Here is a 14,389-nt window from a genome sequence, read left to right on the forward strand (position 1 = left end):
CTCAGGGGGTATTTTGGGGTCCTTTTAGAGCCCCTTTGAGGTATTTTGGGGTCCATTTTAGGGGGGGGATATTTTGGAGTCCCTTTGAGGGGTATTTTGAGTCCCTTTGAGGGTATTTTGGGGGTTTTTTGGGTATTTTAAGGGCCTTTGGGGCTGATTTTGGGCTATTTTGGGGTTATTTCGGGTCCCCTCACGACTCACCCAATCAGCAGCTCGGACACAAAACCCCCTCAGGACTCACCCAATCAGCAGCTCCGACACAAACCCCCCCCTCAAGACTCACCCAATCAGCAGCTCGGACACAAAACCCCCTCAGGACTCACCCAATCACAGACTCCGACACATCCCCACCCTCAGACCGCTCCTCCAATGAGGAAGCGCCTTGTTGGGGGGGGTTGCCCGGCAACGGAGCCAAAATGGCGGCGGCGCCAAAACCGGCACTTTTTACCCCAAAATTGTCCCTTTTTACCCCTTTTTTTGGCCTTTTTTTCCCCCCAGGTTCGTCCCCCCAGCTCAGCCCAACACCCGGTGCACAAGCAGAGCTTTATTCGGGACCCAGCTGGTCCTACTGGGGTCCAACTGGTGCCACTGGGGTCCAACTGGGCCCACTGGGATCCAACTGGGCCTACTGGGATCCAACTGGGCCTACTGGGATCCAACTGGGAGCGGCGCCCGATCAGTTGGTGGAGGGTCTGGGGGGGGAAAGAAAAGGGGGTGTTCAGGAAAGGGACCCCCCAAAACAGAACCAGGACCCCCCTAAACAGAACCAGGACCCCCTAAACAGAACCAGGACCCCCTAAAAAGTGTCAAGGACCCCCCCAAACAGTGACAGGGACTCCCCAAACAGTGACAGGGACCCCCCAGACAGAACTAAGACCCCCCCAAACAGAACCAAGACCCCCTAAACAGAACCAGGACCCCCCCAAACAGTGACAGGGACCCCCCAAAACAGAACCAGGACCCCCCCAAACAGAACCAGGACCCCCTAAAAAGTGTCAGGGACCCCCCAGACAGAACCGAGACCCCCCCAAACAGAACCAAGACCCCCTAGACAGAACCAAGACCCCCCCAAACAGAACCAAGACCCCCCAAACAGAACCAGAACCCCCCCAAACAGTGACAGGGACCCCCCAGACAGAACCAGGACACCCCTAAACAGTGACAAGGACCCCCAAAGAGCATCAGGGACCCCCAAAGCAGAACCAAGACCCCCAAACAGAACCAGGACCCCTAAAGAGTCATCAAGGACCCCCAAACAGTGTCAGGGACCCCCAAAGAGTGACAAGGACCCCCAAGGCGTGTCAGGGACCCCCAAAACAGGACCAAGACCCCCAAACAGAACCAGGACCCCCTAAAGAGTCTCAGGGACCCCCCAAAGAGTGACAGGGACCCCTCAAACACTGTCAGGGACCCCCCAAAGAGTCTCAAGACCCCCCAAACACTGTCAGGGACCCCCCAAAGAGTGACAGGGACCCCCAAAGAGTGACAAGGACCCCTAAACAGAACCAAGACCCCCAAACAGAACCAGGACCCCCCAAACAGAACCAAGACCCCCCCCAAACAGTGCCAGGGACCCCCAGGACCCCCTAAACGACATCAGGCAGCCCCCCATCCCCCCCATACTTGGCCCACTCGACGTTGAGGATGAGGTGGTCGTAGCCGAAGCCGGAGACGCCGGCGATGGCGCGCGCGGCGTCCTCGCGCCGGTGGAAGCTGATGAAGGCGAAACCCTGGCATTTTGGGGTAAGGAACGATCAGGGAGGGAGGAGAGACCCCCAGAGACCCCCTGGCACCCCCTGCCCACCTTGGACTGGCCGGTGGTCTTGTCCTTGGCCAGGTAGATGCGGGAGATGGAGCCGAAGGGCCGGAACAGCTCCTGCAGGTCGGTCTCGCGCGTGTCCTCCGACAGGTTGGTCACGCGGATCGTGGCGTTGTCGTCGGCTGGGGAGGGTTTGAGGGGGGTCAGGGGGGTCTTTGGGGGTCCCCAAAACTCTTTGGGGGTCCCTAAAGCTCCTTTTGGGGGGGAGGGGGGGGGTTGGGGGGGTTCTTACCACGCCGGTTGGGCTGCATGGACTCCCCTCGGCGGCTGGCGCCGTCCCGCAGGCTGGGGGGGACGGTACTTGCCAGTCTTGCTCACCTGGGACTGCACCGGCTCTGGCTCTGAAACCATGACATGAGGGTGAAACTCCCTCCCAGTAACCCTAAACACCATCCCAGTGACCACCAGTACAGTCCCAGTAACCATAAACCCCGTCCCAGTGCCCCCCAGTGCCGTCCCGCAGGCTGGGAGGGACGGACTTGCCAGTCTTGCTCACCTGGGACTGCACCGGCTCTGGCTCTGCAGGGGGACAGGTGAGGGTCAGACCCAATCCCAGTAACCCTAAACATCATCCCAGTAACCACCAGTACAGTCCCAGTAACCCCAGTAACCATAATCACTGTGCCCCCCAGTGCCGTCCCGCAGGCTGGGGGGGACGGACTTGCCCGTCTTGCTCACCTGGGACTGCACCGGTTCTGGCTCTGAAAGCCACAACGTGAGGGTGAGACCCCTCCCAGTAACCTCCCAGTACAGTCCCAGTACCCCAGTAACCCTAAACACTGTCCCAGTGCCGTCCCGCAGGCTGGGGGGGACGTACTTGCCAGTCTTGCTCACCTGGGACTGCACCGGTTCCGGCTCTGAAACCACAATGTGAGGGTGAAATTCCCTCCCAGTGACTCCCAGTACAGTCCCAGTAACCATAAACCCCAGGCCCCCAGTGCCCCCCAGTGCCGTCCCGCAGGCTGGGAGGGACGTACTTGCCAGTCTTGCTCACCTGGGACTGCACCGGTTCCGGCTCTGAAACCACAACCAGGGGGCAACTGAGGGTGAAACCTGCTCCCAGTTACCCCCAGTACAGTCCCAGTAACTCCCAGTATCCTCCAGTAACCATAAACACTGTCCCAGTGCCCCCCAGTGCCGTCCCGCAGGCTGGGAGGGACGGACTTGCCAGTCTTGCTCACCTGGGACTGCACCGGCTCTGGCTCTGCAGGGGGACAGGTGAGGGTCAGACCCCCTCCCAGTGACCACCAGTACAGTCCCACTTACACCCAGTAACCCTAAACACCTTCCCAGTGCTCCCCAGTGCCCCCCAGTGCCATCCCCCAGGCTGGGGGGGACGGACTTGCCAGTCTTGCTCACCTGGGACTGCACCGGTTCTGGCTCTGCAGGGGGACAGGTGAGGGTGAGACCCCATCCCAGTAACCCTAAACATCATCCCAGTAACCACCAGTACAGTCCCAGTAACCATAAACCCCGTCCCAGTGCCCCCCAGTGCCGTCCTGCAGGCTGGGAGGGACGGACTTGCCAGTCTTGCTCACCTGGGACTGCACCGGTTCTGGCTCTGAAACCACAACGTGAGGGTGAAATTCCCTCCCAGTGACTCCCAGTACAGTCCCAGTAACCCCCAGTATCCTCCAGTAACCATAAACACCGTCCCAGTGCCCCCCAGTGCCGTCCCGCAGGCTGGGAGGGACGGACTTGCCAGTCTTGCTCACCTGGGACTGCACCGGCTCTGGCTCTGAAACCACAACCAGGGGGTGAGATCCCCTCCCAGTGACCCTAAACACCATCCCAGTAACCCTAAACTCCATCCCAGTAACCCTAAACACCATCCCAGTGACCCCCAGTGACCCTAAACACCATCCCAGTGACCCTAAACACCATCCCAGTGACCCTAAAAACCATCCCAGTAACCCTGAACACCATCCCAGTAACCCTGAACTCCATCCCAGTAACCCTGAACTCCATCCCAGTAACCCTGAACACCATCCCAGTAACCCTAATCTCCATCCCAGTAACAATAAACACCATCCCAGTGACCCTAAACACCATCCCAGTGACCCCCGTAACCCTGAACTCCATCCCAGTGACCCTAAACACCATCCCAGTAACAATAAACTCCATCCCAGTAACCCTGAACACCATCCCAGTGATCCCCAGTAACCCTAAACTCCATCCCAGTAACCCTAAATCCATTCCAGTGACCCTAAACACCATCCCAGTAACAATAAACTCCATCCCAGTGACCCTAAAAACCATCCCAGTAACTCTGAACTCCATCCCAGTAACCCCCAGTAACCCTAAACCCCCTCCCAGCATTTTTGGTGGGACAAGCACCATTTTTGTGGGACAAAAACCACATTTTGTGGGACAAAAACCATTTTTTGTGGGACAAAAACCAATTTTTGTGGGACAAGGAGCATTTTTGTGGGACAAAAACCACATTTTGTGGGACGAGCACCAATTTTTGTGGGACAAACACCACTTTTGGTGGGACAAAAACCCCTTTTTGTGGGACAAACACCCCTTTTTGAGTGACAGGCACCATTCTGGTGTGACAAACACCACTTTTGATGGGACAAACACTGATTTTGTGGGACAAACACCAATTTTGTGGGACAAACACCAATTTTGTGGGACAAAAACCACCTTTTGTGGGACAAACACCAATTTTTGTGGGACAAAACCCACTTTTTGTGGGACAAAACCCACTTTTTGTAGGACAAAACCCATTTCTGATGGGACAAAACCCATTTCTGATGGCACAAAAACCATTTCTGATGGGACAAAAACCATTTCTGATGGGACAAAAACCACTTCTTGTGGGACAAAACCCATTTCTGATGGGACAAACACCAATTTTTGTGGGACAGGGACCATTCTGGTGTGACAAACACCACTTTTTGTGGGACAAACACTGATTTTGTGGGACAAACACCAATTTTGTGGGACAAAAACCATTTCTGATGGGACAAGCACCCCTTTTTGTGGGACAAACACCGATTTTGTGGGACAAGCACCACTTTTGGTGTGCCAAACACCAATTTTTGTGGAACAAAAACCACTTTCTGTGGGACAAAAACCACTTTTTGTGGGACAAAACCCACTTTTTGTGGGACACTGGTGTGCCAAACACCAATTCTGATGGGACAAAAACCATTTTTGATGGGACAAAAACCACATTTTGTGGGACAAAACCCATTTCTGATGGGACAAAAACCATTTCTGATGTGCCAAACCCCCCTTTCTGAGCGACAGGGACGGCTGGGGTGGGTGTGACCCCCCCAAAAAGGTCCGTGGGACCCTCGTACCCCCCGGCAGTTTGTCCTTGTCCCCCGTGGAGAGCCCCAACTGCTCGGCCAGCTCCTTCTGCATCGGGCCCAGCGTGTCCTTGTAGGGGCAGCGCGTGGTCCAGTGGTCACCCTTGCAGATACGGCAGGACACGATCTTCTGTCCCTTCAGCTTGTTCATGGGGTCCTCCTCCTCCTGGCAGTTCAGATCCTGCAAAAAAACCCCCAAAAAAAAGCTCAAATCCCAAAATCTGGGACCTCAAAACAGCTGGGACACCAAAAATCCATCCTGAAACACCAAAAATCCATCCTGAAACACCAAAACATCTCAGATCCCAAAACAGCTGGGACAGGATCTTCTGTCCCTTCAGCTTGTTCATGGGGTCCTCCTCCTCCTGGCAGTTCAGATCCTGCAAAAAAAACCCCAAAAAAACATCCCTTAAACACCAAAAATCTGGGACCCCAAAACAGCCGGGACACCAAAAATCCATCCTGAAACAACAAAACAGCTGGGACACCAAAAATCCATCCTGAAACACCAAAACATCTCAGACCCCAAAACAGCTGGGACAGGATCTTCTGTCCCTTCAGCTTGTTCATGGGGTCCTCCTCCTCCTGGCAGTTCAGATCCTGCAAAAAAACCCCAAAAAACAGCTCAGATCCCAAAAATCTGGGACCTCAAAACAGCTGGGACACCAAAAATCCATCCTGAAACACCAAAACATCTCAGATCCCAAAACAGCTGGGACAGGATCTTCTGTCCCTTCAGCTTGTTCATGGGGTCCTCCTCCTCCTGGCAGTTCAGATCCTGCAAAAAAACCCCAAAAAACAGCTCAGATCCCAAAAATCTGGGACCTCAAAACAGCTGGGACACCAAAAAAATGGAACCCTAAAAAAAATGGGACAGGATCTTCTGTCCCTTCAGCTTGTTCATGGGGTCCTCCTCCTCCTGGCAGTTCAGATCCTGCAAAAAAAACCCCAAAAAAACATCCCTTAAACACCAAAAATCCATCCTGAAACACCAAAAATCCATCCTGAAACACCAAAAAGCTGGGACACCAAAAATCCATCCTGAAACACCAAAAATCCATCCTGAAACACCAAAAATCTGGGACACCAAAAATCCATCCTGAAACACCAAAAATCCATCCTGAAACACCAAAACATCTCAGATCCCAAAACAGCTGGGACAGGATCTTCTGTCCCTTCAGCTTGTTCATGGGGTCCTCCTCCTCCTGGCAGTTCAGATCCTGCAAAAACCCCAAAAAACATCCCTTAAACCCCAAAAATCCATCCTGAAACACCAAAAATCCATCCTGAAACACCAAAAATCCATCCTGAAACCCCAAAACATCTCAGATCCCAAAACAGCTGGGACAGGATCTTCTGTCCCTTCAGCTTGTTCATGGGGTCCTCCTCCTCCTGGCAGTTCAGATCCTGCAAAAACCCAAAAAAACATCCCTTAAACACCAAAAATCCATCCTGAAACACCAAAACAGCTGGGATCCTGAAAAAAATGGGACAGGATCTTCTGTCCCTTCAGCTTGTTCATGGGGTCCTCCTCCTCCTGGCAGTTCAGATCCTGCACAAAAACCCCAAAAAACAGCTCAGATCCCAAAAATCTGGGACCCCAAAACAGCCGGGACACCAAAACAGCTGGGACAGGATCTTCTGTCCCTTCAGCTTGTTCATGGGGTCCTCCTCCTCCTGGCAGTTCAGATCCTGCAAAAAAAACCTCCCAAAAAATCCCTTAAACACCAAAAATCTGGGACCTCAAAAAAAATGGGACCCTGAAAAAAATGGGATCACAAAAAAATGGGACCTCAAAAATCTGGGACCTCAAAAAAAATGGGACCCTAAAAAAAATGGGATCCCATAAAAATGGGACCTCAAAAATCTGGGACCCCCAAAAAAATGGGACCTCCAAAATCTGGGACCTCCAAAAAAATGGGATCCCAAAAATCTGGGACACCAAAAATCTGGGACCTCCAAAAAAATGGGACCCCAAAAAACTGAGACCCAAAAATCTGGGACCCAAAAATCTGAGATCTTCAGAAAAATGGGACCTCCAAAAATCTGGGACCCCCAAAAAGGGACCCCAAAACAGCTGGGACAGCACCTGACCCCCCCAGGTGCCCCCTCAGGTGCCAGGGACACACCTGAGCCCCCCAGGTGCCCCCTGAGCCCCCCCAGGTGCCCCCAGGTGCCAGGGACACACCTGAGCCCCCAGGTGCCCCCTGAGCCCCCCCAAGGTGCCCCTCAGGTGCCAGGGACACACCTGAGCCCCCAGGTGCCCCTGAGCCCCCAGGTGCCCCCAGGTGCCCCCTGACCTCCTTGCTGGTGATGAAGGTCATGAAGACGTTCGTCGCTCACGGTGGTCGTGGCCACGTTGGGACCCCCAGGTGCCCCCAGGTGCCCCCCAGGTGCCAGGGACACACCTGACCCCCAGGTGCCCCCCAGGTGCCCCCCAGGTGCCCCCAAGGTGCCAGGGACACACCTGACCCCCAGGTGCCCCCCAGGTGCCCCCAGGTGCCCCCAGGTGCCAGGGCACACCTGAGCCCCCAGGTGCCCCCCAGGTGCCCCCAGGTGCCCCCTGACCTCCTTGCTGGTGATGAAGGTCATGAAGACGCTAGTCGCTCACGGTGGTCGTGGCCACGTTGGGACCCCAGGTGCCCCCAGGTGCCCCCAGGTGCCAGGGACACACCTGAGCCCCCCAGGTGCCCCCTGAGCCCCCCCAGGTGCCCCCCAGGTGCCCCCCTGACCTCCTTGCTGGTGATGAAGGTCATGAAGACGTCGTCGCTCACGGTGGTCGTGGCCACGTTGGGACCCCTCAGGTGCCCCCAGGTGCCCCCCAGGTGCCCCCAGGTGCCAGGGACACACCTGAGCCCCCAGGGACACACCTGAGCCCCCAGGTGCCCCTGAGCCCCCCAGGTGCCCCCCAGGTGCCCCCCTGACCTCCTTGCTGGTGATGAAGGTCATGAAGACGTCGTCGCTCACGGTGGTCGTGGCCACGTTAGGACCCCCAGGTGCCCCCAGGTGCCCCCCAGGTGCCAGGGACACACCTGAGCCCCCAGGTGCCCCCCTGAGCCCCCCAGGTGCCCCCAGGTGCCCCCTGACCTCCCTTGCTGGTGATGAAGGTCATGAAGACGTCGACTCACGGTGGTCGTGGCCACGTTGGGACCCCAGGTGCCCCCAGGTGCCCCCAGGTGCCAGGGACACACCTGACCCCAGGTGCCCCCAGGTGCCCCCAGGTGCCCCCAAGGTGCCAGGACACACCTGACCCCCAGGTGCCCCCAGGTGCCCCCAGGTGCCAGGGACACACCTGAGCCCCCAGGTGCCCCCTGAGCCTCCCAGGTGCCCCCAGGTGCCCCCTGACCTCCTTGCTGGTGATGAAGGTCATGAAGACGTCGCCGCTCACGGTGGTCGTGGCCACGTTGGGACCCCCAGGTGCCCCCAGGTGCCCCCCAGGTGCCAGGGACACACCTGACCCCCCAGGTGCCTCCCAGGTGCCCCCCCAGGTGCCCCCCAAGGTGCCAGGTGACACACCTGACCCCCAGGTGCCCCCAGGTGCCCCTCAGGTGCCCCCAGGTGCCAGGGACACACCTGAGCCCCAGGTGCCCCCAGGTGCCCCCTAGGTGCCCCTGACCTCCTTGCTGGTGATGAAGGTCATGAAGACGTCGTCGCTCACGGTGATCGTGGCCACGTTGGGACCCAGGTGCCCCTCAGGTGCCCCCCAGGTGCCAGGGACACACCTGAGCCCCCAGGTGACCCTGAGCCCCCAGGTGCCCCCTAGGTGCCCCCTGACCTCCTTGCTGGTGATGAAGGTCATGAAGACGTCGCCGCTCACGGTGGTCGTGGCCACGTTGGGGACTCCCAGGTGCCCCCAGGTGCCCCCAGGTGCCAGGGACACACCTGAGCCCCCAGGTGCCAGGGCACACCTGAGCCCCCAGGTGCCCCTGAGCCCCCAGGTGCCCCCAGGTGCCCCCAGGTGCCCCCTGACCTCCTTGCTGGTGATGAAGGTCATGAAGACGTCGTCGCTCACGGTGGTCGTGGCCACGTTGGGACCCCCAGGTGCCCCCCAGGTGCCCCCAGGTGACCCCCAAGGTGCCAGGACACACCTGAGCCCCCAGGTGCCCCCCCAGGTGCCCCCAGGTGCCCCCCTGACCTCCTTGCTGGTGATGAAGGTCATGAAGACGTCGTCGCTCACGGTGGTCGTGGCCACGTTGGGACCCCCCAGGTGCCCCCCCAGGTGCCCCCTCAGGTGCCAGGGACACACCTGAGCCCCCCAGGTGCCCCCTGAGCCCCCCCAGGTGCCCCCCAGGTGCCCCCCTGACCTCCTTGCTGGTGATGAAGGTCATGAAGACGTCGTCGCTCACGGTGGTCGTGGCCACGTTGGGGCCGGGGGCGTCGAACTCCGAGTTCCCAAACTTCTTCCAGTTCTTGGAGAGGGGAATAAGAGGGAAAAATCCCGGGAAAATGAGGGGGGAATCATGGGAAATAGAGGGGGGAAATCCAGGGAAAATCCCGGGAAAATGAGGGGGGAATCATGGGAAAATCACGGGGAATTGAGGGGGGGAATCCAGGGAAAATCCAGGGGAATGGAGGGGGAAAATCCCGGGAAATGGAGGGGGGAATAACAGGGAAATCCCGGGAAAATGGAGGGGGAAAATCCTGGGAAAATGAGGGGGGAAATCCTGGGAAATGGAGGGGGAAAATCCTGGGAAGTGGAGAGGGAAAATCTTGGGAAACGGAGAGGGAAAATCCCAGGAAATGGAGGGGGAACATCCTGGGAAATAGAGAGGAAAAATCCCAGGGAGATCCTGGGGAATTGAGGGGGAACAGCCCGGGAAATGGAGCGGGAAAAGCAAAGGAAAATCCCAGGAAAGGGAGTGGGAAAAGCACAGGAAAATCCCAGGAAATGGAGTGGGAAAAGCACAGGAAAATCCCAGGAAATGGAGTAGGAAAAGCACAGGAAAATCCCGGGAAATGGAAGGGGGAAATCACAGGAAAATCCCGGGAAATGGAGGGGGAAAATCCCGGGAAATGGAGTAGGAAAAGCACAGGAAAATCCCAGGAAATGGAGCGGGAAAAGCAAAGGAAAATCCCAGGGAATGGAGCGGGAAAAGCACAGGAAAATCCCAGGAAATGGAAGGGGGAAATCACAGGAAAATCCCAGGAAATGGAGGGGGGAAATCACAGGAAAACCCCAGGAAATGGAAGGGGGAAAATCCCAAGGAATTCCCCCCCGCTTCCCAAGGAATTCCTCCCCCATTCCCAAGGAATTCCCCCCCCCCCATTCCCACGGGAATCCCCCATTCCCAAGGAATTTCCCCCCATTCCCAAGGGAATTCCCCCCCCAATACCATGGGAATTCCTCCCCAATCCCAAGGAATCCCCCATTCCCAAGGAATTTCCTCCCCATTCCCAAGGAATTTCCTCCCCAATCCCAAGGAATTCCCCCATTCCCAAGGAATTCCCCATTCCCAAGGAATTCTCCCCATTCCTGCAGGAATTCCCCCATTCCCACGGGAATCCCCCATTCCCAAGGAATTTCCCCCCATTCCCAAGGGAATTCCCCATTCCCACGGGAATTCCTGTCCCCAATCCCAAGGAATTCCTCCCCATTCCCAAGGAATTTCCCTCCCCATTCCCAAGGGAATTCCCCTCCCAATCCCAAGGAATTCCCCCTCATTCCCAAGGGATTCCTCCCCATTCCTGCAGGAATTCCCCATTCCCACGGGAATTCCCCCATTCCCAAGGGAATTTCCCCCCCCATTCCCATGAGAATTCCCCCCATTCCCAAGGGAATTCCCCCCCCATTCCCAAGGAATTCCCCCCCATTCCCACGGGAATTCCCCCACCTTGCGCCGGGCCACGGCCTTGGAGGCTTTCCGGGTCTCAATGCGGAAGGTCCGGATGATCTGGGGGGAAAAAAACGGGATCAGCCCCAAATTTGGGGTCACCTGAACCCACCTGAACCCATAGGTGACAAATTTGGGGTCACCTGAGCCCACAGGTGACAAATTTGGGGTCACCTGAACCCACAGGTGACAGATTTGGCGTCACCTGAACCCCCCAGGTGACAAATTTGGGGTGACCTGAACCCACCTGAGCCCACAGGTGACAAATTTGGGGTCACCTGAACCCACAGGTGACAAATTTGGGGTCACCTGAGCCCACCTGAACCCACAGGTGACAAAGTTGGGGCCACCTGAACCCACAGGTGACAAATTTGGGGTCACCTGAGCCCCCAGGTGACAGATTTGGGGTCACCTGAACCCACAGGTGACAAATTTGGGGTCACCTGAACCCCCAGGTGACAAATTTGGGGTTACCTGAACCCACAGGTGACAGAGTTGGGGTCACCTGAGCCCCCAGGTGACAAATTTGGGGTCACCTGAGCCCACAGGTGACAAATTTGGGATCACCTGAACCCCACAGGTGACAAATTTGGGGTCACCTGAGCCCACCTGATCCCACAGGTGAGAGATTTGGGGTCACCTGAACCCACCTGATCCCACAGGGGACAAATTTGGGGTCACCTGAACCCCCAGGTGACAAATTTGGGGTCACCTGAACCCACAGGTGACAGATTTGGGGTCACCTGAACCCCACAGGTGACAAAGTTGGGGTCACCTGAGCCCACAGGTGACAAATTTGGGGTCACCTGAACCCACAGGTGACAAATTTGGGGTCACCTGAGCCCACAGGTGACAAATTTGGGGTCACCTGAAACCCACAGGTGACAGATTTGGGGTCACCTGAACCCACAGGTGACAGATTTGGGGTCACCTGAGCCCACAGGTGACAAATTTGGGGTCACCTGAGCCCACAGGTGACAGATTTGGGGTCACCTGAACCCCACAGGTGACAAATTTGGGGTCACCTGACCCCACAAGTGACAAATTTGGGGTCACCTGAACCTACAGGTGACAAATTTGGGCCCACCTTGACCTTCCTGCCGTCCTCCTCCTCACGGTACTCGGTGATGGTTTTGATGTTCCCGTTGATCAGCTCCTTGGGGGAGGGGAGGGGCCCTGCAGGGACAGGTGAGACCCCCCAGGTGTGACCCAGGGACAGGGGAGACCCCCCAGGTGAGACCCCCCAGGCGAGACCCCCCAGGGACAGGGGAGACCCCCCAGGTGAGACCCCCCAGGTGAGACCCCCCAGGGACAGGAGAGACCCCCAGGTGAGACCCCCAGGGACAGGAGACCCCCAGGGACAGGTGAGACCCCCAGGTGAGACCCCCAGGGACAGGGAGACCCCCAGGGACAGGTGAGACCCCCAGGTGAGACCCCCAGGGACAGGAGACCCCCAGGGACAGGTGAGACCCCCAGGTGAGACCCCCAGGGACAGGTGAGACCCCCCAGGTGAGACCACCCAGGGCCAGGGGAGACCCCCCAGGGACAGGGGAGACCCCCCAGGTGAGACCCCCCAGGGACAGGGGAGACCCTCCAGGGACAGGGGAGACCCCCCAGGTGAGACCCCCCAGGGACAGGGGAGACCCCCCCAGGGACAGGTGAGACCCCCCCAGGTGAGACCCCCCAGGGACAGGGGAGACCCCCCAGGGGTGACCCAAGGACAGGCGAGACCCCCCAGGGACAGGGGAGACCCCCCAGGTGAGACCCCCCCAGGTGAGACCCCCCAGGTTTGGGGGAGCATTTAGGGGGGTCCCAGGGCCAGGTGAGACCCCCAGGTTTGGGGAGCATTTAGGGGGTGTGGGGTATTTTGGGGGGTCCCAGGGCCAGGTGAGACCCCCCAGGTTTAGGGGAGCATTCAGGGGTGTGGGGGGTATTTTGGGGGTCCCAGGGCCAGGTGAGACCCCCCAGGTTTGGGGGAGCATTTAGGGGGGTCCCAGGGCCAGGTGAGACCCCCCAGGTTTGGGGGAGTATTTAGGGGGTGTGGGGGGTATTTTGGGGGGTCCCAGGGCCAGGTGAGACCCCCCCAGGGGTGTGGGGGGTATTTTGGGGGGTCCCAGGGCCAGGTGAGCCCCCCCAGGTTTGGGGGAGCATTTAGGGGGTGTGGGGGGTATTTTGGGGGGTCCCAGGGCCAGGTGAGCCCCCCCAGGGCCAGGTGAGCCCCCCCAGGGCCAGGTGAGCCCCCCCAGGTTTAGGGGAGCATTTAGGGGGTGTGGGGGGTATTTTGGGGGGTCCCAGGGCCAGGTGAGACCCCCCCAGGGCCAGGTGAGACCCCCCAGGTTTGGGGGAGTATTTAGGGAGGTGTGGGGGGTATTTTGGGGTCCCAGGGCCAGGTGAGACCCCCAGGTTTGGGGAGCATTCAGGGGTGTGGGGGTATTTTGGGGGTCCCAGGGCCAGGTGAGCCCCAGGGGTAGGGGAGCATTTAGGGGTGTGGGGGATTTAGGGGGTGGGGATATTTGGGGGTCCCAGGGCCAGGTGAGCCCCCAGGTTTAGGGGAGCATTCAGGGGTGTGGGGGATTTAGGGGGTGTGGGGGTATTTTGGGGGTCCCAGGGCCAGGTGAGCCCCCAGGGGTGGGAAGCATTTAGGGGGTGTGGGGGGGATTTAGGGGGTGTGGGGGATATTTTGGGGGGTCCCAGGGCCAGGTGAGCCCCCCCAGGGCCAGGTGAGCCCCCCCAGGTGCCCCCCCAGCTCTCACCTCCCTTGAGCAGCTCGGCCTCGGCGCTGGAGGGACCCCCCAGGACCCCGGGCAGGGGGAGGTCCTTGAGCAGCTCACTGGTGATGACCTTGTCTGGGGGGGCAGGGAAACCGTCACCTGGGCACAGGTAATGCCCAACAACAACACCCCCAGCTCACCTGGGCACAGGTAACCCCCCCAACAACACCCCCAACTCACCTGGGCACAGGGGATGCCCAACAACACCCCCAACTCACCTGGGCACAGGTGATGCCCAACAATGCCCCCAGCTCACCTGGGCACAGGTAATGCCCACCTGGGCACAGGTAACACCCACGTGGGCACAGGGGATGCCCACCTGGGCACAGGTAACAACCAACAACACCCACAGCTCACCTGGGCACAGGTGACACCCACCTGGGCACAGGTGCCCCCCCCAGCAGGTGGCAGCCCCCACAGGTGCCCCCCCCCCCAGGTGGGACTCACCATCCTCTCCTCCCTCCTCCTCCACCTGGTCGGCCCAGCTGGGCTTGGAGCTGGGGGAGATTGGGGGGGGGAAAACACCTCAGACCCCCCCCTTGTCACCCCCCCTGTCACCTCCCCCCAGACCCCCTGTCATTGTCACCCCCTCAGACCCCCCCTTGTCACCTCCCTCAGAGCCCCCTTGTCACCTCCCCTCAGACCCCC

General features: G+C 58.6%; 1 protein-coding gene and 1 long non-coding RNA gene across 7 annotated transcripts; both read right to left on the reverse strand.

Moving 5' to 3' along the window:
- Positions 1-529: 529 nt before the first annotated feature.
- EIF3G (eukaryotic translation initiation factor 3 subunit G) lies at positions 530-14,238 on the reverse strand (the record flags this gene model as incomplete). Its single annotated transcript, XM_050320362.1, has 11 exons — positions 530-692; positions 1,624-1,730; positions 1,805-1,941; positions 2,052-2,086; positions 2,598-2,676; positions 5,131-5,320; positions 9,444-9,548; positions 10,971-11,030; positions 12,058-12,146; positions 13,724-13,816; positions 14,189-14,238. Coding segments are annotated over 11 exons (961 nt in total), but the record flags the coding sequence as incomplete, so codon positions are not given.
- Positions 5,746-9,342, reverse strand: LOC126642618 (uncharacterized). 6 transcript variants are annotated; one of them, XR_007629487.1, is made up of 3 exons: positions 9,275-9,342; positions 6,098-6,359; positions 5,746-5,941 (listed from the first exon to the last, which is right to left on the reverse strand). It is a non-coding gene; the product is annotated as an uncharacterized LOC126642618 (long non-coding RNA). The 6 variants fall into 6 exon arrangements; XR_007629490.1 differs by lacking the exon at positions 6,098-6,359 and adding an exon at positions 6,567-6,691; XR_007629486.1 differs by lacking the exon at positions 9,275-9,342 and adding an exon at positions 9,110-9,177.
- Positions 14,239-14,389: the final 151 nt, after the last annotated feature.

This window comes from Myiozetetes cayanensis, unplaced genomic scaffold (assembly GCF_022539395.1).
Source record: "Myiozetetes cayanensis isolate MyiCay16 unplaced genomic scaffold, myiCay2020 scf237, whole genome shotgun sequence".
In the NCBI taxonomy this organism is placed as follows: Eukaryota; Metazoa; Chordata; class Aves; order Passeriformes; family Tyrannidae; genus Myiozetetes; species Myiozetetes cayanensis.